At 34.7% G+C, this 27,834-nt stretch overlaps 1 protein-coding gene across 5 annotated transcripts in view; it reads left to right on the top strand.

Annotated features, from left to right (window-relative positions):
• LOC127843582 (transmembrane prolyl 4-hydroxylase-like) overlaps positions 1 to 24,309 on the top strand; it is a 28,013-nt gene extending 3,704 nt beyond the window's left edge. Inside the window, exons 1-8 of one of the 5 annotated variants that reach the window (XM_052373260.1) lie at positions 4,728 to 4,935; positions 11,200 to 11,743; positions 13,089 to 13,299; positions 16,616 to 16,673; positions 17,299 to 17,438; positions 18,764 to 18,854; positions 20,334 to 20,462; positions 23,201 to 24,309. In XM_052373260.1, coding sequence (XP_052229220.1) covers positions 11,251 to 11,743; positions 13,089 to 13,299; positions 16,616 to 16,673; positions 17,299 to 17,438; positions 18,764 to 18,854; positions 20,334 to 20,462; positions 23,201 to 23,347 — 1,269 coding nt within the window. In that variant the 5' untranslated portion in view covers positions 4,728 to 4,935; positions 11,200 to 11,250 and the 3' untranslated portion in view covers positions 23,348 to 24,309. Of the gene's footprint in view, positions 1 to 4,727; positions 4,936 to 6,545; positions 6,685 to 7,776; positions 7,971 to 9,662; positions 9,784 to 11,199; positions 11,744 to 13,088; positions 13,300 to 16,615; positions 16,674 to 17,298; positions 17,439 to 18,763; positions 18,855 to 20,333; positions 20,463 to 23,200 lie in introns of those variants that run through there. The other 4 variants (XM_052373263.1, XM_052373261.1, XM_052373264.1 and 1 more) reach the window with 4 other exon arrangements.
• The last annotated feature ends 3,525 nt before the right edge of the window (positions 24,310 to 27,834 follow it).

Genomic DNA, 27,834 nt, shown 5'->3' with positions numbered 1-27,834 from the left:
CGAAATTTTTAAGAATTGTTTTAAAGAATTTTTTGTAGTTAGATGTTAAAAATAATAATGATGATAATTAATCATGTACGAAGAAATTATGCAAGTATCAAAATCATACAGTTTTTCATTGATCTGTAGTTTTTCTAAAATATCGGGAAATTAAGAATAAAATTAATAAAAAAGAAAGTAATTTAAATTTACAGAATTTTCTGAGTTATAGAAATAATGAAATTAGAGGCGAACAAATCATTGAGAATATTTAAAGAATTTACCTAGAATTTTACATTTACAGAATTAAGAATTTAGGAATTTAGATTATTTAAGACAGTTTTGTTTATTTTTTTATTAAGAAAATAAGGCAGGTTTTGTTTATTAGAATGATAAAGAAAATTAAAGAGGACGAATAAATAAAATTATTGGAAAATTTAAAAATAGTTTTCCGAATTGTAAAAGAAAGAAAATATGAAATAAGAAAAATAATGTTGATTGCGAATATGAATAGGGCAGACGCAAAAAAAATATATTATGTAAATATGTATATACGTCATTGTGTTGATGCAAATATATGTAGGATATCGGTAATATTGAAGGTCTTGAGTAATTTTAAGTAAGAATTTAATGCGATCTGACGCGTATAGCGCAGTGAAAATATAACGATATGTACGCATTAAATTTCTAATATAATTGTTTAAGGGTTACAATTATATTTTATGAGCACGGCTGACTGATCAGCGTTCGGACATACCGAGCCCGAGGTTCTGATAACCTTAGCGTCCTCATGAGTAAGAGAATTTATCCCTGTGCCATCGAAGCAAATTACGCTATGGACAGAAGATGCGATGTCGCATAAGAATTATTTGAGTAGTTCGATTAGGAGCAAAGACCTGAATTTTGAAGTATACCGATACGTGTTCTTATATTATGAATGCATATATATAAAAGTCTGCCTTGTCATATATGCGCATTTTTACAAGTGCACAGGTCAAACATGTCAATAAATCTATGCCCAACGGCAAAACTATAGTGATAAAGATGAGGTTTATGAAACCATGATATGAACAGGTACGTCTATCATTACCCATTACTCTAGGTCAATAAAGTGGCGCGCGTCTGTCAAAAATTTACTGGCTGCACGCGCGTAAAATGATTATGCCTAAGGCGGTACACAAGTCATATTAAGTAAATGGCTTGTCAGATGTCAAACTGTCATGTACTTATCCGAAGTATGTTTTGAGGAATTTACTAATATTTTTTCGTTGTAAAGAATTTATTTTTTTGAATAAGATATCACAGTAAGTTGTCATGACGATATTTAACAATAACTAAGGGGATATTTATAAATGTTTGCCATGATTTTGAACAACTGATACTTGTATCACCACGACGCAGATAAAAATATCGAGATTTGAAGACAACGCCGAAGAAGAGCGACTTCGCGAGACAACGCCTTCCACAACGAATAGAAGAAACAAACAACATAATTAGAATGGAACATCACGGCGTTTACTCTCAAAGTGAATACCTGGTTCTATCGCTAAAAGAAGACCAACGCCAGAAGATTTCGAAGGACAACAAGTGACGCAACACTGGACACAATACTTGTGACGTTAAACACTATAGAGTAGATGCAGCCGTTCAACTGTTTGACGTGCGTAGATAACGCATTTGGAATGATACTTCCGAGGCCTAAGACATCAAGGAGAACACTGCTATAGTTAATACCTCGTGAGCATTATGGCCAATAGAAGATCTTAATGTCCCAAGAGAAATGAAGACGCTGGAACCAAGAACAAAAGTACAATCAACAACAACAGAAACAACAATGCGATCACAAAGGTTTTAACATACGTCACAATTGATAAGCAACGCGGTACGCATCAACACCATATCCAGAGACAACATCACGATGGATTCAACAACAGAAACAACGACGTGATGACGGCTGGTTCAGCGACAAAAACAACAGAAACCACGATGACATATCCAGCCTCGATGTGAACCTTGATACGCAGATGAGTGCAACCGACCACGTGCGATTTGCCTACACAGCTTGGGGATAGATAGAGCTTCTTCACGACAGCAATGGTAGATAACATCACCCATGAATCAACATAGACAGAAAACAACAAACCAAGACATCTACTTGACAGCAACAGGTACATATTCAACCCGGGCAATACCTTCTTCGAATGGACAGCACAGGAGGTCACTAGTCAAACAACGCCTGTAGTGTTACGTGGACAATCGATCAACGTCACTTAACATTGATACATGATATTGTAAGACACTTGTCATTCAGGATTTGATCTTTCTAAAGATTTTAAATCATAAAATATAAAATCTTTCTTTAATGAAAATGAGGTGTGTCGCATAATTGATGTATTTCATGTCGCATGTCTTCATGAAGAAATGCATAAGTATTTCATGTCGCATGTCTTCATGAAGAAATGCATAAATGGGCATCATATGTCGTCGTCAAATTAGACGAAAAAATGCACCAAGTTATTGCCCATGGCTGGGTTCACTAATTAGTTATGTCTATGGTAAGCACATGCGCACTGTTAATTTGTGTATATTTTCATGTTAAATGACAGGTGAACTTTCATATATGCAGTTAAACAAACGTGGTCTCGCTTAATTATTGGCATATATATGCACAAGATGTGTAAGTCACACATAAAGCCATCCCGTATCAGGTAATTCAACTCATGTTAAAGTCAATCATCCAGACAGCCGTCACCCAATTTATTTGTCCATTATTGTATAAATTGGCATCTGCGTTGTATGAAGGACAGTCTTACTTAAACGGCCGAATATACAAGTCGCATTATTGCTGGCTTTCGCGGGATGGGCCCATTGCGGGCTTCGCATGTATCTTGTATTTGACAAACATTTTGGAAACGTTGTGTTGTGTTAATAAGCGGAAATAAAACGCAAAGAAATCAGAAATGAACTTTGTTTGTTACTGTGTGATATCAACGAACAATACGCAATTACGCTACAACTACTACTACTACTGCTACTGCTACTACTACTACTACTACTGCTAAATTAATATTACTGCTAGTACTACTGTTGCTGCTGCTACTGCTATTGCTTCTGCTGCTGCTTCTTCCTTTGGAATCTAGTTTAAAATGAATAGAAAAGTGGACATTTCAATTGATGGTAAGTAACGCAAAGAGCGTTTCAATATCCCCTAGGCTTGAGAATAAATCGAGCTTAAATGACAAACAACCCGGAAGTAACCCCTAGGCTTGAGAATAAATCGAGCTTAAATGACAAACAACCCGGAAGTAATATTTCCACTCGGACACATGCCAAGTTGTTATTCGGAATTTAAACGATTAAACACTTTCCAAAATGCACCGGGAGTACATGCACAAGTTTGTGAACTTAGTACTGGTACACATGCAAATGCGGGAAAGTGTGAGTTGATAAACCGACTTCCGTGACACGACGGAAGTGCGGCTGAATACGGCGAAATATCTTATTTAAACAAACAAAAACAGAAGAAAAAAGTATGCATGTATAGTGAATAGAGTGGTTTACCTTCGTCTAATGAATAGTCTATGAGGAATTTGTTTTACAATAATCCATACTAAACACACCTAATAGTTTATTGAAATTGCGTTTCAAAATACACCTACACTCGCGTTCTTTAACTGAATGAATGATGCAATCCAGTGACGTAATAAAGGATTTGTTGATTTGAAATGTAATCATTCAATGCATGCCTTAATTGAAATTAAAAACAAGCAAACACAAGAACGAGGGTTGTGATGCATTGGAACAAGTTTAATCGTCCTAAGTCTTAACTCCATTTGACCTTAAACCACAAATTATAGGTAAACAAGTAGTAATAGTTTACGTAAGACCTATGAATGTAAAGCGCAGTTTTACACGACACCCAGATGTTCCTTCTTTAAAATCATTCAGCTGTATGATAAATAAACATTATCGGTAGAGCAGTAGTTTAGCATGCTTTTTACGCAACAAAAAATAATCAGTGTATCCAATTTATAACACCATTATCTTCAAAGACCTTTTTGCATTTGTGTTTAGATGAATTGGACCTTTTGTAATTAATGTATAAGCCAAAACATACTTGGAAATGGGAATAAAACGATGCAATGTGTTTAACAGACATGCACCAGAATGACAGGCTTACTTATTACCATTGAGTTTGTTTTTATATTTGACACCTATTTTTTAGCCAATTTACCTTAAATCGCTCATCATCTTGAGTTGTTTTAATACGATCGCTGCTCTCTGCGAGTATCAAGAACATGGGACTCGTTTTTGGAAAACTAAGCGTTGTGCATGTGCGTTAAGTATCCTCCAATATGACGTCATTCGGTCCGCACAGCGTTAAGTATCCTCCAATATTACGTCATTCGGTCCGCACATGCTTATCAGGGACGACACTTTTCTCCTAAAGTGGAAGTTCGTTTAGAAGAGACTTTATTTAAACAAAAATTCAATCAAAGCAAAGTGTCGTCCCTGATAAGCCTGTGCGGACTGCACTAGCTAATTAGTGAAGACAATTTACGCACGTGCATTAAGCCCCGTTTTCTCATAACGTGGTTTATTTTTAAATGGTGGGGTCCATATAAATGCCAATACCCGTGCTGTATATGGTTTTGATTTTTTAACCTAATCAAATACCCACACTGTACATGGTTTTGATTTAAACGCTTTTACAATACCCGCACCGTATATGGAATTGATTTTAACGCTATTACAAACAAGCCGGAAGTAATATTTCAACTCGGATACATGTATTTGCCAAGTTGTTATTCGTAATTTGAACAATTATACACTTAGTTTCCAAAATGAATCGGGAGTAAAACAATGTAAATTGCTTTTGGGATAATTGGAGTACAAACTTATGATGCCATAGGAAGTGTTCGTGGTTGGAGAATATATTATTGAAACCGGATACAGGTAAATATACAATATTATACAGATTCCGTTCTTCTCTACTCTGTTTCAAGAATGGTATTTGACAGTTACATGCACACGTTTGTGAACTTAGTACTGGTACACATGCAGATCCGGGAAAGTGTGAGTTGATAAACCGACGTCGGAAGTACGGCTGACTACGGCGAAATATCTTATTTTAACAAACAAAAAACAGAAGAAAAACATGTATGCATGTATAGTTAATAGAGTGATTTATCTACGTATAATGAATAATCAATAGCGAACACCGCCAATACAAGTATTGGATATTCAATACAAGTATTGGATATTTCAAAACAAAATAGGCATTTATTTTAAACAGATGTTTATGTGTGTGAATCGTGTTAGAGGTATCTTTGTTGTATGCAACATGTGATCAGTTTCTTTTGTCTAGCACATGTCTTAACTTGGTTGGCATTTCATTAGTAATGTTACATTTTGAATTGTTTGAATATGTAAAGGAACACCAATCTTTAATGCATAGAGTTAACGCGTTAAAACAAAAGAGTAATTTGTTGCCTCTGCCATTTTTTTAAATAAAAGGTCGGTCGGCTAGAGTTATTTTTGTAAACTTTTTATGAAACACAATGTATTTCCATTTAAATAAGGAAATATTTTCCTAATATTGAGCTATGTGACAGTCCTTGCCTTGATTTTAGTTAATTAAGCCAAATTACTGCAACTGACAGAATGTAGAAAACATGATTGAAAATTCACTTTATGAGTACTGTCTTGAATTTAATATGAAGCGTTTATACGAACTATCGATGGGTTAGTGAATTTTGACGGATTATTTAAATGAAAATGCACTAAAACACAAATAAAACGTGTTAGTTAAATCAAACAATGAAATATAAATTCTTAATTGGTTAAATATGGTACATGTATATTATTTTAACATTATTATAAGTTAAATATGGCAGTAAAATACAAATTATTATATGGTTCGATATGACTCTGAAATTATAATTATTAAAGTGTTCAATATGGCTCTGAAATATATATTATTTATTGGTTAGATATGGTTGTGAAAAAAGCATTATTAATTTGTTCAATAAAGCAAATACATATACATGATTTTATGTTTGAAAATGGTTCTGAAACATAAACTAATATATAGTTTTATATGACTATGAAATATGCATGAATAGATGTTTCAATATGGCTCTAAATGATGCATTATTTGATAGTTAATTATGATTCTTAATTATGCATTAATATATAGTTCAATATGGATATGACATATATTATTAGATGATATAATGAGGTGAATAAATATACATTATTAGACGATTAAATATGGACATGAACTATGCGTTCCCAGTTGGTTAAATATGACACTGTTAACGGCAATAAAATGCACAATTATTTAATAAATAGATAGTTTAACATAATACTTACGAAGCCATTCTTGCTTAGACTGATTTGTGAACGAACTATTATTTTTGGTTTACTGATACGTTTATGCAAATCAGGCGAAAGATTTCACTTAAATTTAACGTGTGCATAGTTTTTCGTACTATTATAACGCATACACATTCTTATTCATGCGAACAAGACCCTTTAACATAAAGATGAATTTCATCGATGGTTTTATTTCGTTGTGATACGATACAACTATATGTATGGTGTGTGAACAGACCGTGAAGATGGTCGGGTGTTGAACATCTTGTACACGTAGTTGATGTGATATTTGTAACAAAATCTGGGGACATAAATATTCGGTTTCGGGTAAGATTATAGTATTTATTTATTTGGTAATTTGTTAGCATTTTGTTTAAAAGAAACCATACACAGAGTATGTGTGCGTGTTTCCATTAAATAATATGATTTTTGCAATTTTCGGGTTACTAACGATGTGATACACGATTGATATTATGAAGGCAGCATACCCGATACTTTCTTTTCGAATGCGTTTTTTTAAGAAGTCATTTGTTAACAATGACATAATGGCAGAATCTACTACTACAGGCCGTAGTATTGCCCAATCTTCATGAAAGTTGGTTGAAATATTTATCATTTTTCATACAATTTGCTCAGAGCATTTGTGTAAATGATATCTGGGTTGATTGTTGAACCGGGTAACGTGGCATAAAACTACTACTACTTCTACTACTACTACTACAACTACTACTACTTCTACTACTACTACTACTACTACTACTACTACTACTACTACTACTACTTCTACTACTACTACTACTACTACTACTACTACTACTACTACTACTACTACTACTACTACTACTACTACTACTACTTCAACTACTACTACTACTACTACTTCTAATACTATTTCTACTACTACTAATACTACTACTACTGCTACTGTTACTGCTACTGCTGCTACTACTACTACTACTACGTCTGCTACAATTAATACTACTGCTACTGCTAGTACTACTGTTGCTGCTGCTACTGCTATTGCTTCTGCTGCTGCTTCTTCTGCTGTGTCTGCTGCTGCTACTGCTTCTGTAGTAGTAGCCGCAGCAACAGAAGCTGCTTTAAGTAAATCTACATGTGTCGTGTTGATTAACAGCACGGATCGTTCTGATATGGTCTAAGTGGCAATCTTGATTCATTTATAAATTCATTAAAACGTATGAGAGATAGAAACCCACAATAAAACCACCGATTTTCAAATCACCTTAGGCATTTTCCTTTGGAATCTAGTTTAAAATGAATAGAAAAGTGGACATTTCAATTGATGGTAAGTAACGCAAAAAACGTTTCAATAACCCCTAGGCTTGAGAATAAATCGAGCTTAAATGACAAACAACCCGGAAGTAACCCCTCGGCTTGAGAATAAATCTAGCTTTAATGACAAACAACCCGGAAGTAATATTTTCACTCGGATACATGCCAAGTTGTTATAAGGAATTTAAACGATTAAACACTTTCCAAAATGCACCGGGAGTAAAATAATGTAAATTGCTTTTGGGATAATTGGAGTACAAACTTATGATGCCATAGGAAGTGTTCGTGGTTGGAGAATATATTATTGAAACCAGATACAGGTAAATATACAATATTATACAGATTCCGTTCTTCTCTACTCTGTTTCAAGAATGGTATTTAACAGTTACATGCACAAGTTTGTGAACTTAGTACTGGTACACATGAAAATCCGGGAAAGTGTGAGTTGATAAACCGACTTCCGTGACACGACGGAAGTACGGCTGAATACGGCGAAATATCTTATTTAAACAAGCAAAAACAGAAGTAAAAAGTATGCATGTATAGTAAAAAGAGTGGTTTACCTACGTCTAATGAATAGTCTATAAGGAACAGCGCCAATATAACTATCATATATTTTAAAACAAACTTGTCATTTATTTTTAACGGATAGTTGAAATGTTCATGTGTGTGAATCGTATAAGAGGTATCTTTGTTGTATGCAGCATGCGACCATGCAGTTTCATTTTGTCTTGCAAACGTCTTCACTTGGTTGGCATTTCGCTACATAAGTAATGCTACATGTGTAATTGTTTGAATTTGTAAAGGAACACAAATCTTAAATGCATAGAGTTAACGCGTTAAAACAATGGAGTAATTTGTTTCCACTGCCATTTTTTATAATAGGTTGGTCGGCTAGAGTTATTTTTGTAAACCTTTTACGAAACACAATGCATTTCCACTTTAATAAGGATGTGTAATGACATCCATATATTTTCCTAATCTCGAGCTATGTGACAGACCTTGCCTCGATTTTAGTTAATTAAAAGTTAAATTACTGCAACTGACAGAATGTAAAACACATGATCGAAAACTCACTTTATGAGTACTGTATTGAATTTATTATGAAGCGTTTATCACAACAATACGAACTACCGATGAGTTAGTGAATGTTGACGGATTATTTAAATAAACATGCACTTAAATACAAATAAAACGTGTTAGTTAAATCACACAATGAAATAAAAATTCTTAATTCGTTAAATGTGGTATATTATTTTAACATTATTATAAGTCAAATATGGCAGGAAAATATAAATTATTATATGGTTCAATATGACTCTGAAATTAGACTTATTAGAGTGTTCAGTATGGCTCTTAAATATATATTTTATTTATAGGTTAGATATGGTTGTGATAAATAATATTTATTGGTTCAATTAAGCAAGTACATATATATGATTTTATTTTTGAAAATGGCCCTGAAATACAAACTAAAAGAAAGTTTTATATGACTATGAAATATGCATGAATATATGGTTCAACATGGCTCTAAATGATGCATTATTTGATAGTAAATTATGATTCTAAATTATGCATAAATGTGTGGTTCAATATGGATATGACATATATAGTATTAGATGATATAATGAGGTGAACAAATATACATTATTAGACGGTTAAATATTGACACGAACTATGCGTTCCTAGTTGGTTAAATATGACACTTTTAACGACAATAAAATACACAATTATTTAATAAATAGATAGTTTAACATGATACTAACCAAGTCATTCTTGCTTAGACGGATTTGTGAAATAACTATTATTTTTTTGTGTTTATTGATACGTCTATGCAAATCATAATAAAGATTTTACTTAAAATTTACGTTTACATAGTAGTTCGTACGTTTATAACACATGCACACACGCGCGCACACATACACGATATGTTAATTGTTTTCTTATTCATGCGAACAAGACCCTTCAACATAAAGATGAATTTCATCGATGGTTTTATTTCGTTGTGATACGATACAACTATATGTGTGGTGTGTGAACAGACCGTGAAGATGGCCGGGTGTTGATCATCTTGTACACGTAGTTGATGTGATATTTGTAACAAAATCTGGGGACATAAATATTCGGTTTCGGGTAAGATTATATTAATATTTATTTGGTAATTTGTTAGCATTTTGTTTAAAGGAAACCATACACAGAGTATGTGTGCGTGTTTCCATTAAATAATATGATTTTTGTAATTTTTGGGTTACTAACGATGTGATACACGAATGCGTTGTTTAAGAAGTCATTTGTTAACAATGACATAATGGCAGAATCTACTACTACAGGCCGTAGTATTGTCCAATCTTCATGAAAGTTGGTGGAAAAAGTTATCATTTTTCATGCAATTTGCTCAGAGCATTTGTGTAAATGATATCTGGGTTGATTGTTGGACTGGGTAACGTGGCATAAAACTACCACTACTTCTACTACTATTACTACTACTACTACTACTACTACTACTACTACTACTACTACTACTACTACTACTACTACTACTACTACTACTACTACTACTACTACTACTGCTATTACTACTTCTACTACTACTACTACTACTACTACTACTACTACTACAACTGCTACTACTACTACTACTACTACTACTACTACTACTACTACTACTACTACTACTACTACTACTACTACTACTACTACTACTACTACTACTACTACTACTACTTCTACTACTACTGCTACTGCTAGTACTACTGTTGCTACTGCTACTGCCATTGCTTCTGCTGCTGCTTCTTCTGTTGTGTCTGCTGCTGCTACTGCTTCTGTAGTAGTAGCAGCAACAACAAAAGCTGCTTTAAGTGAATCTAAATGTGTCTTGTTGTTTAACAGCACGGATCGTTCTGATATGGTCTAAGTGGCAATCTTGATTCATTTATAAATTCATTAAAACGTATGAGAGATAGAAACCCACAATAAAACCACCGATTTTCAAATCACCTTAGGCATTTTCCTTTGGAATCTAGTTTAAAATGAATAGAAAAGTGGACATTTCAATTGATGGTTAGTAACGCAAAGAGCGTTTCAATAACCCCTAGGCTTGAGAGTAAATCGAGCTTAAATATGAAAGGTTTTTACAAGCATAACTTATATAAACATAGTTTGTTTTATTAAACTTAAGCGTAAAGATACTCGAACAACCTTACGGGATTTGTTCACCCTTGAAATGAACACAAATCTATTAAACATGTTTATTGATATTGCTTGGATGATAGTAGTCGACACTTTTCAAATTTGTTTGGTAGATTCTTCCAATGATATATTGGTGTTTACAAATAACGAAATTAACACTTTTTAAACAGAACTGCGATGTAAATATCATTTCGTTAATAAGTACAACCCATCTTGATTGGATGAAACGTTTTTATTTTTTGAACGAATACTTTTGATTTTTTCAACGTTAAACAATATCTTTACATAATGAAACTTATCATAAAGAATCATCTTATGACTTTTTAACCATTTACTTGACTTTATCTAATTTTGCATTAGGAGGAACAAATTCGGACCATAACTGAAGCCATCGTCGGAGAGAGCAAAACAATGGCGACATGTTATCTACACATTTCATGTACATTATTATTGATATTACTTCTGATCTGTCTTCCGACTATGACGTCAACAGAGGAGGACGCATGCGCGGACAACAACTGTGTTCTTTTTGGTGACGATGCACTTGCGGTTCCGAATAAAGCTGCTTGGAAATACACAGACAATGAAAATAATGCAGAAGATAAAACAAATGTCGGGTTAGACAAGAATACTGCTCAAAATCAGGACACAATAGTAATAGCTCATGGCAATATTGGATATTCATCGAGCGTTTCTCCTTCGAGCGACAACGATGTGATCAGGGACAGAACTGTCAAAGGCAATGATCAGACTTCAGGGAAGGTGGCCAAAGTGTCCAATGCTTACGAGTTCCCCCCATTGACTAGGATTGACCCTGGGACGGTGGGCCAAAGGGTTGACGTAGAACTAGAAGATGGTCGCTTCTTTACGCGTATAACCAGGGCTGTGGGGCCTCCAATATTCGGTGAGTAAATGCAGTTTTGTTGTATAGTGTCAATGAATACCTATTTGAAAAAACTATTTTAAAATATGTTTTGCGGTCAGTTTAAAATAACCTAGATTAAAGGAACAAATAAATGTGGAGCATTTATACTCAAAGTTTAAATGTTTATTTTTACATCGTTTACAAGTCATACACAACTTTTATAAATGCATATATAAGTTACTTTCTGTACATACTTGTGATGACACAGATTATTGTTCTTTGTTAGCTATTATTTGTTCTGAATTGCATATAATTTTAATAATAATATATCTTTATGTAAACGTTTTCACACGATCTATTTTTTTCAAAACATTTGAGATATTGATGTTATATTAAACAAAAATGTAACAGGACATCAACTATTTAAGAGTTTTTTTTTATTACGTATAGTTGCAAAAGTTTTTCGTGTGTACAGTCGAAAACCCCGTCATGAAAAAAATACTAGTACAATGACGATATTTGCGAAGTGCTCATATCAACTTGGTCGTTATGATTTTATTTGAGTAAACAATATTTGCTTTATTCAACCATTTTATTTATATTAATGTATTTTATTATTATTTTCATTCGTTTTTATGCGTAGTTTGAGATTGACAACATCGAATTTTTATTACAATTGTAATACACAAAGCAGATACATTCTTTGTAGTTTAATTAGTTTCCCGTTTTAGATTAGATAAAGCAAATTTCAGACAATCTAAAATTCTATAACGTTTCCCGTTATTTTATAGCAAAAATAATAGAATTATTAAAGTAGTAAAGCGAGCGCATTTTAAATTTGAAGACCGAAGTTGGGTTTTCTACAAAGCGCAGTACTACAGTACCCCCACAATAGTAAAAAACATTGCCTTCAGCGCTTTTATTTATTTAAATTAGTCCAATGCAGAACACATCTAACTTGAAATAAACGAAACGAAATGAGAAAAATGTCTCATATAGAAATGTTAAACAGAAACATCAGTTTGAACACAATCCTTGAATTTGGTGAGATTTTGTGACTCTTTGAAATTATAATTGGGAAAATAGTGTATAATATTAACAGAAGTTGTTAGCAAGCGAAGAAGTAATTGACTTGTGCGCAAGCGAACAATTTAAGTTTGGCACACCTTATTTGCAGAAATGAAGCTCTTTAAAAACCTATATCACATACTAGAGCTCCGTTCCATTTAAAAGGAGCATGTAATATCATGCGCTTACGAAAATATTAATAGCCGCCTTTACCAATAATGGCCTCACCAAAAACAATGATTATATAAAAAAAATTGATCGCAAATACCGTCGATATTCCTAATTTGCATAAATACATATTTGAATATACATTCAGAAATCCCGAAGTTTTTGTCGGATGAGGAATGCGACCATATAATAGAGTCTGCGAAAAACAACGGTTTGAACGTAAGTAACTTGTTTGGCGCCGAAATCCAAGATGAACTGAATTCTGACATCCCTTTGGCCGAGATTTCGCGAGTGAGTGAGCAGACATGGCTTCAGAGGTCGCACTTGGGTGAAGATTTCTTGAATCGTCTACACAAAAGGTGGTCAACGTTCTTTTGTAATAGGCATACATTAAAGATTTGTGTTTTAAATTGCGGTATTCAATAAATTTGATATTTTGTCAAAATGTGCCAATCATGTTAGATATCGTTTCACCAAAGTTCGTTTAATAAACACTGTTAGTTAATAGATACCTGGATTTATGCTGCGATAAAAATGTCAACATGAAGTATTAACTGTATATATTGCAAAATAATGCATTCTGCTTTGTCAGTATTCTGGATTAATGACGCACATTACTCAAAGAAATATTCATCGAAATGTTTTCGATTAAATGACTCATCGCTCTAAAGTCTATAAGATATTCCAATTTGACAAAAACACATTCGCACCGGACTCTGTCCGATATGGGGTCCTGTAGCTGTACGAAATATATCTTGTATCCCTAGTCTCTCAGGTGTGCTATTTTCCCACTGAATACATTATTGGTCATCACATTAACACAATTACCTGAACCAATTGGGGTCACGCTTATCAACTTTAATTGAGCGAAACCTGTTTTTTATTGCATGTTACGGGCGTTTATGTTTAATTGGTAACTACCTTCTGTCATTCCACAAAAACAAACACGATTGAATACTCAGATCTCATCATCCATTATCACCATCAATCACTTTATCGGTTTGGCTGTTGGGGGGGGGGGGGAAGGAATGAGGGACGACGATACAGAAATCTTCATCGAGTCATGTCTGTTGTGAGCTGCTGGGAGTAGTTAATCCATTGGAAGGAATGTCCACTCTTTTAAATTGTCCATCCAGCTTTTGTTATGACGGCGTCGACCTCCCCATAGCGTGTCCTGGAAAACAGTCGTGCCCAGAGAGTCGTGCCTGACGACGTGTTTAAACCAAGCTTTCGTCGTTTGACTGTCGCCAGTAGGGGCTCTGTAGGACAAACAAGTGTTGCACTCATGTCCCGGACTTGCTCGTTGGTCTTGGGCTCCGTGTAGGAAATTCGAAGAAGTCTTCGGAGAAATTTATGTTCAAATGCCTTTATCTTGCGTTATGTGTTCGCGTTAAGGGTCCAGGTCTCGCAGCCGTAGAGTAGGATGGAGACTACGAGGGAAATATAAAGCCTGCACTTTATAGCGAAGATGGTGGAATTGTTTGTCCAAAACCTGCTAAGTCTGGCGATCGCAGGGGTCGCCAACGCAATTCTTATTCGGATCTCAGCAGTACTGGTACCATTCTTGGACAGGGTTGCTGCAAGTACTTGAAGCTGGTACCTTTTGATAGCTTCTCGACGTTAATGGTGATGACTGCCCTGGTGTTGGTCGTGCTGTTCACCATGATCTTCGACTTCTCCATGCTGACCTCCATCCCGTATGCTCCTGCTCTTTCAAAGAGTTTGTTGGTGTAATCTTGAAGTTCACTGCTGGTGCCACCCATGAGGTAAATCAGCGAATCTCAAGATGGAGATGGGTCTTCCACCGATCGAGATAGAGGTGTAGTTTTCATAGATAGTCTCTTAGATTATCTTTTTAAGGAAAAGGTTGAACAGGACGGGAGAGAGCAGACAACCCTGACGGACGCCCACCGATGTCCTGAAGAAGTCCCCCTTCTGTCCGTTGAGAAGTGTTTCGCTCCTGGCGTTTCCGTAGAGTTCTTAAACGACTTGCACCAGTCCTCGTAAATGTTTAATAGTCTCGTAAAGTCAATGAAGTTGTGGAAGAACTTGCATAGATGCTGCAGGTGTTTCTCAGTACTGATTCTGATGTTTTATATTCGTTCCACCCAGTTCTGAATACAGCCTGCTTTTTGGCCAGCAGTTCGTCGGCCTTAGCTTTAAATTAATTAAGAATGATGCGTAGCATGACTTTGCTGGGGTAACTGATGATGCTGATAGTGCGGTAGTTCTCGCACAGCTTGTTGTTGCCCTTTTTCATTAGAGGTATTACCAGTGACTGGGTCCACTCCTGGGCCACTTCAAGAGCTGTTTTAATTGTGCCGTCATTGCTGCAGTTGTTGCGTTACTTGTGTGCCTAATCAGCTCGGAAGCGACGTTTTGCACTCATGGAGATTTTCCTGCATTAAGACTTCGCACTACCTTCTCAAATTCTGCCTCAAGTATGGGCAGTCCTTCGTCGTCCGCGTCTTTTCTGTGATCGTTCAGAAGAAGACTGAAGTATGGTAGAAGCGGGTAGTTGTAGAAGTCACTGCAGTGTTCAGTCCTTGTGTTTAGGACTGGGCACACTCGGTAAGGAGATTCCCTTTAGCTCTGGACTTGGAATGAATGGTCTTCTTGAGGGCCTTTAGGATGCTGTAGGCCGTCTTAATGCTGCTTGATCTTACAGAAAATTAAGTTTGATTTGATATATATGCATGTTTAATCACGAAACACCAATAAAAAGCCATAAGTTGGTAAGAGATAGCAAGCACCTTAATTACATGCTTGTTGTTACGATGGGGTATTAAACAAATCTCCAATGCTTAGACATGTTTATTAACGATTTTCCGGATATTCGGACAAAACAATGTAAAAACAGCACAGTCTATGTAGCAATTTGTTATTGTTGATTATCGGATTACATTAAAAAAAACATTCTCGTGACATTTGAAAAAATATATTTTAGATTGTTTTTCATCGGTTATGGACTGTAAAATATAATAGCAACTTAAGGATGTCGGATTGTGTTTGGCATTTAACAGAAACATCCAGTAATTGATTTTTCGTATGCTGCTTGTAACGTCTATACCTGTAACAAATATGAAACAAACAATGTGGGTCATCTTGAATTATTTTTAGATTATGGAGTTACTTTTTAAATCACATATATTTGACATTAAGTGAATGCGCAAAAAAGATTAGTGTAAAAGTGCGCATGTATTTTATATAAATGTTTAACCATGCTCTAAATATTTAATTAAATTAACAAGCTTTATAATTTTATTGTTCTTGCCTGAACCGATTAGAACAGAACCAAGAAATGCATAATGAGTCTGGTGTGGCAATACATGTTTACAACTCTTCGTAGGTTTGCTATTGTTTCCATGTACACTTTTTACACAATCTGTACGTGTATATTTGTTATACATTTTTTAATCTTGAACGTATCATACCGAAAATACCATTAAAGTATGATTTAAAAAATGTAAATGTCACATTACATGATTTTTTTCTACAGCCCTTTTAGCTGTTAATAAATCGTTACCTCGCTAGCCATTAAACCATCGTGTACATTCTTCTTTGTATTTGTAACATATTTCTCAAGTTTGTTTTCAAAAATTGCAGCAGCAAAGAACAATAATTCAGTAATCAAAATATATTGTATACAAATGAGTATAATTTTATCAACCATAGGTTGGCCAGACTAACGGAGCTCGACATCGGAACTATTCGCCGGAGTGAGCATGTACAGGTAACCAGGCTATTCAGTTTAAGAACTTTTGGACATTACATACATTTGGTCTGGTAAGGCTTTCACGCTAAACTACACTCACTAACAGCATCTCGTTTTTTTAAATCAAGTTGTATGTGAGATCCGTATATTTCTGACCCCTTTGCTGTGCAAGATGCGTTTTTTTGCCATCGTATTGAAGCCCATAATAACCGCAATTTCGACTCCTTATTCAATATATTTCTACAGGATCACACCATGCACTCTTTTGTTTTGTACGCAGGTGGTAAACTATGTCACATATATTAATTACCATCCTTTTGTTTCGTAGACAGATGGTCATTTACGACCCAGGTGGCCGCTATCATTATTTTGTTTCTAACGCAGGTGGTCAGTTACTTCCCAGGTATCCATATCACCCTTTTGTTTCGTACGCAGGTGGTCAGTTATGCCACAGGTAGCCACTACCACCCTTTTGTTTCATACACAGGTGGTGAGTTACGTCCCAGCTGGCCCTTACCATTCTTTTGTTTCGTATACCGGTGGTCAGTTACGTACCGGATTGCCACTACCACTCGTTTGTATCGAACACATGTGTTAAGTTACGAACCGGGTTGTCACTACAACGCTTTTGTTTCATACACAGGTGGTGAGTTACGTTCCAGGTGGCCACTACCACGCCCATCTGGACTCCATTGATCGCTACGATCGACCATGTTGCTTTCAGGAGCGTTGCGATGACAAGGCGCTAACACCACAGTGGGCTGATTGCTGCAGACTTTGCAGGTAAGTCCGAATAAAGTAGTTTATTTCTACTTATATATACCGTTCACAAACGCGCGCATGCGCATAGCGGTAATTAATGTACATTAAATTCATAACAATTTACTACCACATGTTCAAAGAAGTAGATAAATCTTACTTAGAAAACAAAGTAAACAAAATGCTGATGAATAACAAACTGTCATACAAGTTGAGAAGACATGGTGCCAAGAAATCAACGAAATTAGTTTTATACAATTAATTTTACATTTCGCGAATTCCAGTAGAAAACTAAGTCGTTTACCAAAACATGAACTCTTCAGAAAGCCCCACTTTAATGTGACGATGTGTTCGAACAAAACATATTAACAATGTTTGATTCTACAATGACTACTATCAAACGTGTCAGTGTCGGCTTAAACTTTACCGTTGAAAATTTCTGAAGTAGAGCTAAATAATACATAACATGCTTCGTCCATATTCATGCGTTTGTTTAAGATTCTGAAAAATATAGAGTTTACATTTAAATCGTAAATAAACAAACATTGCAGAGAAACATTTTTTAATGTTTTGAAAAAGTTAAAACCAAGCGAGACATGTTATAAGGGATGATTTGATCAATAGACGGTTACGTTTAAAGAAAAATAATTATTGAAAATATAAGGCCACTTTTTTCCCGTTATTCCTCTAAAAATCCAGGTTCGCCAATCAAGTATTAGCGGAAAGGCGATGAAGAGGTAAAAGAGCTTATTTTTAAGTCTTAAAGCGCTGGTGCTGAATTTTAAAGGCCTTTGCAAACAGTTTGGATCCAGATGAGACGCCACAGAACGTGGCGTCTCATCAGGATCCAAACTGTTTGCTATTCTGATAGTATTCTTTGAAAAAAAATCGAAGAAAATGCTAATTTTAGAAATTCTGCAGACGACATTTTAGCAGACGACAAATTTCCCAGCATGCAAAGGGTTAAGTCTAAACATAGGTTGACCGGTAAGCTCAGTATCCCGTACAAGTGTTTATTACCTAGGCTATCCGGGTTCAATCTCCGTTACCGGTTGGTGCTCACATTACAAACCGAAGGGGTTTCCTCTAGGTACCCCGGCTGCCCCCTTAAACACAAGACCACCACAATCTTTCGGTAACAACTCATAAGCAGGAAATTGCAGCTACCGTTAAAACGTTGTCCCAACTTTCGTGAGTCTGGTAACTTAAGAAGGTAAGAGTGCTGAGTCGAAATCCGGACACACACATAATTAAAACTCATGACTTGAAGGACCTAAATAACTTCACTATAAAAATACAAAGATTTACAGTTTGACTTTATAAGTCGTCGATACGCCTTTCAATTCCAGGTACATAACCGTCCTGTATTACCTGAACGACGCTGAAGAGGGCGGGGAGACAGCCTTCCCCCTGGCGGATGCGAGCGACGCTACACTGGCGGTACGTTGTGTTCCTCGTGTACGCTATTTAGTTAGAGTTCAAAGAAAATTACGCCAAGCACCTAAAACGAAGTTAACTGTTTTTACAAATCGGCAAATCACCGCGTTACATTTATTAATATAGCTTCTATAATATTTTAGACCACCAGTAATGAAATATGACAGTCGTCATAAAGAAATAAAGGCGGCTTCGCTTAAATAAAGTTTATCACAGCTAAACGCAGGGGTAACATATGTTTCACTAATAAAATATCATTTAACCAAATACTATTTATATTTCTTTTATTTCAATTTTAAAATATTAATTTAAATTCATAAAAATGATCTGGAAAATAAAAACCATAATATTACAACGGCTGTCGGTCGAAGTTATTAAGATTTTAACTACATATATGTTACCGTGGCAACAATTTTACATCAATCGTTATATATTTTCAAGTCATTGTTAATATTTGTTATTTTGACTCAAACGGTACCGCATGCATGTTCATACCTTGACTACTACCACATAGGTCGTATACAAACCGTCGTATGTTTTATATAAACTTTTATCATATCGCTTACGAACACGTTTAACATATTGCTATGTTAAAACGATATGTAGTGTAATCTTACGTCAAAACACATGTAGATAACAACCCCGCCAGATTTTTGTTGAGCATTTTTGCAAATTTTCGCGTCGTTTACATGTAAACAGGATATCATCGTTGGCAAAATACAATTTGTAGTGAATATTGCATACAGATAAAAGTTGCTAGTCTCAGATTGACTAAATTGTACGTCTCGATCTATAAACATGAATTCAATAGTCGCCCAATATTTATATATATGGATGATCGACTGTATCCAATTAAATGTTTTAATTAAAATACAATACGAACACAAATATAAAACATCTATACGTTTAATTAAACTTATACTTGTATGCATATTTACTAAAAGCTCACCTATTTTAAGCGTTTTAATGTACAGTTTTCCCTTATGTACAGTTTTCCCTTATGTACAGTTTTCCCTTATGTACAGTTTTCCCTTATGTAAAGTTTTCCCTTATGTACACGGCATTGATGCTCATATTCACTAAATTTACTATTTAGTTTGCAATACGTGTTTATTAATTCGACCACAAATTAAATTTAAATTTGAATTATAGCCCAAGCAATAATATTGACTAGAGATTGTGATTATTTATGCATGTAATTGCGCATTTTTAGTAAGTTTAGTGAGGACTACGATAGTTACGACCAAGAAAATTTGGCCTACACTTGTTTGTTTAGTGGAAACCAAAAAAATGACATTTCCTTTTGGTTTCATATAACAACAATAGGTTTTGTGTTATTTTGCCTTTCACATTTTCTTAAATTACTTTGTGGTGTGAAATTCGTTTAAACTGTCTATCTTTAGCCTGCAATATATTTCAAAAATATTTAGCCTGTTGTATTAGAAATATATTGTTTAACTATAATTTAAATGGCAATTTTAGGAGAAATTTGAAAACTTGGAGGAACAGGAGTGGTACAATCTGAGTTATTATTGCTACAACTCGAGTTTGGTGGTGAAACCGGTCCGTGGAACGGCCATCATGTGGTACAACCACTTAAAAGACGAACAGGTAAACATGTGGACCTCCCTATGTGACAACTGTTCTTTTCAACATACAATGTTTATTTATTAATTTGGCATATTGGTCGCCTCGGTTATTTCTCGTACAATATTTACTTAATTATAGTCATAACTCTAGGCAAAACCTAGTAGGATTTTGTTTTACACAATTTTAAAAGACGTAGATTGTGTACGGAACAGATAACTATAGCAACAAACCTTGAATATACATCGTTAGGATGTTACACTTAAGGAACTAGATGACGTAACAACACGTATCAAAGGCGTTTTATTATGTTCACACTGTAGTAATTTCCTTTTTCTTCCCAATCATTTGTTTAACACCACGCTTATTGACACGTGACCACAAAAATATATCTTGTAATCTTGAAATGTTTGACTGTTGCGCGAAATTTATCTGTCTTTCTGGATCGTGTAGATTTAAAGATCTATATTTTATTTTTTGCACTACGACATATCGGCCCCTAACGCCGATGTACGTGTGTGGCACTGCTGTTATTATATTAGTAAAAACTATGCTGAATACACTTGTTAGGTCTCCTTTAGTTCTTTTGGGTTTTACGTTCAAAGTTAACAATAAAAGACGTGTCTTTTTGTCAAAATATTAAATGTTGCTTAAATTGCAACATTAAACGTGATTATTCTTTCTCTTAATGCTATGTAAAGGGAGAAGGCAAAAGCCGACTGTATTAGAGATTCCAAAAAAAACCATAAAAATATTGTTGAAGTAAAAAAAATGGTGACAACATTTGGATTGCTAACATGAAAAATTTAACTGGAAAAGTCGTTTTGTTAAGCGGATATATAGACGGTCAAGTGTGGATTTTTTTGCGGAAGAATTTATATATTGAAGGCCGTTTGTCGCAAATGTAGTGGCGAAATACTGGTTTATGCTAGTGTTTAGATGTCTGAGCGTCACATGATCACACAATCTCATATGTAACATACACTTTATGTATAATGTTATTGTTTAAGGAGAAATGATTAACTAGAAATGGCGCGTCAGAGGCCGACGCGTATCCCCACGCCGAATGTTTGACCCAGGGGCGTCCCAGGGTTGGTAATGGGGCCATGCATAGTTGAGATTGACCGTATTGTCATAAGAGAAGTTCAGTATCAATTAGAAGTGAATCGGTGTAGAAATGAAGAAGTTAAGTAAAAGACAATTTTGGATGGGTGTGGCCTATGTAGGCGGGGTACCCCAGGGTTGGTAATGGGGCTATGCATAGTTGAGATTAACCGTATTGTCATTACAATAATTCAGTATCAATTTGAAGTGAATCGGTGTAAAAATGAAGAAATTATAGTAAAAGGAAATTTTGTGTGGGTGTGGCCTATTTGGGCGGGGCTCCCCAGCGTTTGTAATTGGGCCATGCATAGTTGAGATTGACCGTATTGTCATAAGAGAAGTTCAGTATCAATTAGAAGTGAATTGGTGTAGAAATGAAGAAATTATAGTAAAAGGCAATTTTGGGTGGGTGTGGCCTATGTGGGTGGGGCGCCTTAGAGTTGGTTATGGGGCCATGCATAGTTGAGATTGACTGTATTGTCATGCATAGTTGAGATTGACCGTATTGTAATAAGAGAATTTCAGTATCAATTTGAAGTGAATCGGTGTAGAAATGAAGAAATTATAGTAAAAGGCAATTTTGGGTGGGTGTGGTCTCTGTGGGCGGGGCGCCCCAGGGTTGGTAATGGGGCCATGCATAGTTTACATCGACCGTATTGTCATAAGAGAGGTTCAGTATCAATTTGATGTAAATCGGTGCAGAAATAAAGAATTTCTTGTAAAATAACATGAAAATGAGTGAAAATCTCTGACCCGGCCCCGCCCTAACCCCCATATCTTTTGACCCAGGGGTCAGATCAAAATTCCAAATAGTGCAGGGTCGCACATATGCTCATAGCTACCATGTGTGTAAGTTTCAAGGTTCTAGTGCTTATAGAATAGGGGGAGATGGCCAGGACGGACAGACAGACGGACGGACGGACGGACAGACAAACGGCGGAGATAACCACAATATCCGCACGCTTTTCAAAAAGCGTGGGGATAATTAATTGATATCATATTTGCTGATATGTATATGTAAATGAAGGCTTGATTAATCGACGTTAGTCGTTATATAACGGGACCGTATGGCAATCAAAATTATATTCCGATTTTTTTAACGTTTGTTTTTATTTGTATGTATTGAAGTTTTGTGGTTAATACCAGCCTCATTTTTCTCAAAACTGCTTGACTTATAAATTGTTTAGCGGGTTAAATCTAAACTATATAATCTTTACACAGGAAATCTCGTCGGCTCTAAACTATATTACTGATACACTGGTAACATTATTTTATACTTACCAAATATATTGTACACTGATTACAACGTTTGAGTTAACTATATTACTCTTACGCTGGTTACTTATTGTATTGTAAATGATATTAATTTAAGGCTGGTTACCTGGTTAACTCTAAAACTACCTCACTTTTACATTTATAATATCGTTGACGATAAACTATATGGCATATACACTAGTATTATCGAAACTATATTGATGTTAGACTGGTAACATAGTTAAATAATTGATATTTTTCATTTAGAGCGGGTACCACGTTCACCCGTAACTCATTATACGTTATACAATGATTTCGTGTACAATGATACATCGGCAATTATAAACTACTAGTATATGACTTATACACTGCATACTATAGTTTATTAAAAAAATATATTTAAGACTGGTTACCTCGGAAAAGCGGACCAACGCTCGCAGCACGGAGGATGTGATCTCATAAAGGGAAGCAAATGGATCGCAAACAACTGGATTTCCTCGCCATCGTCCGAAGACAGATTCAAACCGAGCCACTTTTATACTGAATCATAAACATGAAATTTGTAAAGAAGAACTAATCTTAATATTGCATTAGCGTTTATCCACGCGCAGATAAAAGACAGAATCAATATTTCTCGTTTTTACAAATTGTTGTGCACGCCATAAGAAGATGGTACTACATTCTTTCTCAATATCACTTTGCTAGTAATTGTACAATTGTGTTTGTCATTTAAAACCGAGAAAGGATACTATAATGGTTAAGTTTATATCTTTAACATGATAAGCGCATATTATTATATCAGACTCTTTAAACCAATAACGATGTTTTTCTTGCGCATCAAAACACTCAAGACAGGTCTGCAAAAAAGAACATAGTTTGACATGTACATGTGATTGAAATATAACGTGGCGGGTCATTTTAAATTCATATGCATGTTTCCTTATCGTTAGATGTGTGAGCAACAAAATCGATTCTTCGTTATGACATGTTTTTGATTAAAATACAACGGAATGATTAACAATGGAAGGTTGTTTAGTTACTAACAACGACAAGTCAAAACTTATTTTTAAACACACAGTTTGTTATAATGTAATGAACATAAACATGTATTTGAATTGGTAATTACTTAAAAGTATTAGTAGAATCCTATTACATTGATAGTTACTTATATGATTGTAATATATATTGATGAATCCCATCGGTGCTTTTAAATATATAATGGCATTTGCAGATTATAGTGTGCGATAAATTAATGATTCGAATTATTTTATGTTTTTGTATTCAGTCATTTTAAGGAATACATAATAAAATATACATTTTTATGTACGCTATTCTCATAATCATTCAAACACAAAAGCACGTTTGGTGACTCTGTGAATTGTTCTTTGATTGTCAAAACATGTGTGAACGAATCCTACAACTATATTTATTTGTCAATTGTACATACAGTGATTAGTTTTTAATTATTTATTTTAGATATGTGCTGCAATTGATAAACCAACCCAGCTAAGAATTTATTTGATACTCTTTTTGCCCCAATCTTTAATTTGTGCTCTGCAATACGTGGCTTTAATCTAGCCAATTACAATAAACAATAAACACCAAACATAAAACATAACTGCTTGACGAAAAAAAGGTATACACAACTGTCTGCAATCCAAAGAGAACTATGAACATTTTCTTTTATGTTGCCCAATTAAAACGCTTAAATATCCGCGTAAAGTGATCAATTAACCAAACGATCGCATTAAAAAAATAACAGGCTTAAGAGAGATAAGCTTCGGAACTAAAGTCATGCCGAAAACCTTTAGGAATCAAATCAAAAGGATTGCCGCGTCTCTTAAGAATTGCGGTTCAATTTGGGACACCAACAAATATATTTTACCACTCTGTAAATTGTTGAACGACGAATTAGAGTTATTTATTATCAAACCTTCAACTTCGACATTTATTCATTATCTACGATAAAACACATTTTCTAATAAAAGATGAACTCAAATAAGAGTCATATAAGCAAACAATCCACGAAAAAGAACTATAGATTTGCTCTTGCAACATAATTAACGTCCTCACACAAACCTGCTATTGAATCTGGTAGATATAAGAACATACAAACAATGAACGAACCTTCTGATTTGTAACGTAAACCAGATGAACCAGGATATATTTATCTGCTTGTTAACCAAATATATAAGGAGCTCAGAGTGAAATATTTAAAGCCTTGTTCCTGTCAGATTTCGTCTAAAATCAGCTTATATAATACCGCCAAACGACGAGAAATAGAAAATTGACACGAAAGAATATTCTCTTGATACATATTCGTTTGAATGTTATTATCCAATCTGATGAATGTTATTATCCAATCTGTTGAATGTTATTATCCAATCTGTTGGATGTTATTATCCAATCTGTTGAATGTTATTATCCAATCTGTTGAATGTTATTATCCAATCTGTTGAATGTTATTATCCAATCTGTTGAATGTTATTATCCAATCTGATGAATGTTATTATCCAATCTGTTGAATGTTATTATCCAATCTGATTTTTTTACTTACGACTATTAACTGGGTAAAGTTTTGATATTATCTTAATAGTTATTTCTGTGATGCTAAATTATCTCTTTGTGTATTCTCTGTAGACTACTTACTTCTATGTTATTTATTATTCTCTGTCATTTTATAATGTTTATGCAATACTTTCTGGAACTGAACTTTACTATTGGAACTATCTCTATGAATAAGCATGTAACAACCGAGGCTCTACTATATACTTAAAGTGAATATGCAATTGTAGTGATAGAGAAACGAAAAAACTATCGTTTAATGCATTCCCGGTTTTTAGTTTGTATAATTCCAAAATCAACTCAAACATCAAACATGCTGATCTGAATCCTTTAAAAACGAAGCGTTTTGTACATATATGTATATGTATATAGCAATATGTATCATTGCGCCACTTTATGTGTGTTGAAACAACGATACGCCAACACGCAACGAAATAATAACTTGCACACTGTTTAGAGGCAAGTATATTTTTATTCTGGCGTAAATCAATTTTAATTATTTTGCTATGTGGTCTAAGTATTTGATTTTTATAAAAGAAATAAACCGAAACACTTTAACATATTTTAAAGTGATTGCAAACATGTCATTATAATAAATAACGTCATAGTTATTACAAGCACCCGCCCTTATATACATCAATCAAACAGACGCATGTATTGTCAATGTGTCTCACTTAATGTTTCGGACACTGTATTTTGAAACATTTATGTATATCTATTTTAGTCAAGATCCAATTGATTTTAACACTTATTTACATTAAAAAAAATGCTATTTTTAAAACATTTTTATATATGGATAATACAGTTAGACAACTACAAAGGAGTATGGCATCTGCTGCTGCAATAAATTATGATTCAAGTTCATGTTTTGTCAAACACTTCAGAAATCACCGTGTAAACTACAACATGGTTAGATTCTTATCTGTCTCTTGAAAGTGATTCATAGCGTGCACATACACATGCCTTATAAATGAGAGCGTGAGAGAAGCAATACTTGAAGTAAAGCACTTCAATGCAATTTGATTTGCTTGATTGATAACACGGTAACATGTTTATTCGCTTTGGGTGTTTTAAATTCAAACAGATCAATATTTGAGTACCGTGTTCATTACACTTTTATTCGAATGACGTTATTTGCTAAGTTTCAGTTTTGTTGGTACTTGACGAGTCGTATTGACATTCAGCTTTCAGCATGCAAATAGAAAACTTCGCATAAGGACATTTTTCGTTTGTTGAGTCGTTTACCCAGTCATCTTTGTGTTTGGCATACACTGGTCCGTCAATACCGCCATGCGAAATTACCACATGCGCTGCTAGTGACGCAAACCCACTAAACATGACGATTTATTTTTTAATATGACTGGAACGCATTTGCTAACTAGTTTACCACCACTTACAAATAACTAATGAACATGAACAACAAATCACGAACAAAGTGGAAATAAGTGCGTCTTACCTTGGGTTGCTAAAACCACGGGACTCCAGTTTTTCGAAACGGTTCCGGCTTGCATAAAGTACAAGTGTCGAGCTAAAATAATCGTGTTCGCATTTCATACGAAGGTATAACATAGTTTTTCCCTTTTCTTATAAGTAATAAATATGTTACAGCAAATTCGTTTTGAAACGACACAAATTAAGCCGTATACAGTTTAATCCAACAATACTGAAACGAGAATCAAATTTAATGGTTACCGGTGTTAATAATGAATGTGTTATTAAACAGACATATTGCAAAATGTTCATATACCGAGCGTTCTTACATTTGACAAATGAGCCTAATAGCTGATGTAAGATTTCTAATGGGAAATTACAAATGAGCGACTGAAACGTGCCCATACATGTTTAATCGTTCAACGATGGTTTCCGTTGAATTTAAAATGTGCAAGGGGTTAGCAAAGATGATATCGTTTTTTTTGGGTGTAGCTAGGCAAGATCCAAAATGGACACACAATATATCTTACGTGGGATTCCGGAGATAGTCCAGATAGCACGATTAATTGAATCGCTTAACGCTGTTCATTTCTCCCCAAACGAATCAATAAGGTTACGCATGCGCAATTAATTTCCTTTTATATTACATATAAAATAGTTGAAGTTCGATATCAATTTTTACCATGACCAAGCGTTTGAGCACTATATCATCATACATCATTGGAAAGATAAATGCATAATCTTTTGAAAAAATGCATCAAATTCTATGTGATGTAACTCAAAATATTTACCTTAGAATAGGCACACCAGTTTTGATAGATATGGAGGCGGCCATTTTTGGCTCAAATAGTATGACCTACTTTCAAAGCCGGGAACCATCAACAGAAAAGGTAGAGCACAAAATGGTTCTTTTTCTTATTGCTTACAACTATACCTTCAAATTGATACCAAAACGTACCATTTGCAATGTATTTTACAAATCCTAGGCAGCATGCACTGAACAATGTGTGCTAAGTATCAAGTTGACTGCATGTAACCCTGC

The sequence above is a fragment of the Dreissena polymorpha genome, chromosome 9, assembly GCF_020536995.1.
Source record: "Dreissena polymorpha isolate Duluth1 chromosome 9, UMN_Dpol_1.0, whole genome shotgun sequence".
Classification (NCBI taxonomy): Eukaryota; Metazoa; Mollusca; class Bivalvia; order Myida; family Dreissenidae; genus Dreissena; species Dreissena polymorpha.
The sequence above is the reverse complement of the archived record's forward strand: the minus strand, read 5'-3'. Positions and strand labels throughout refer to the sequence as shown.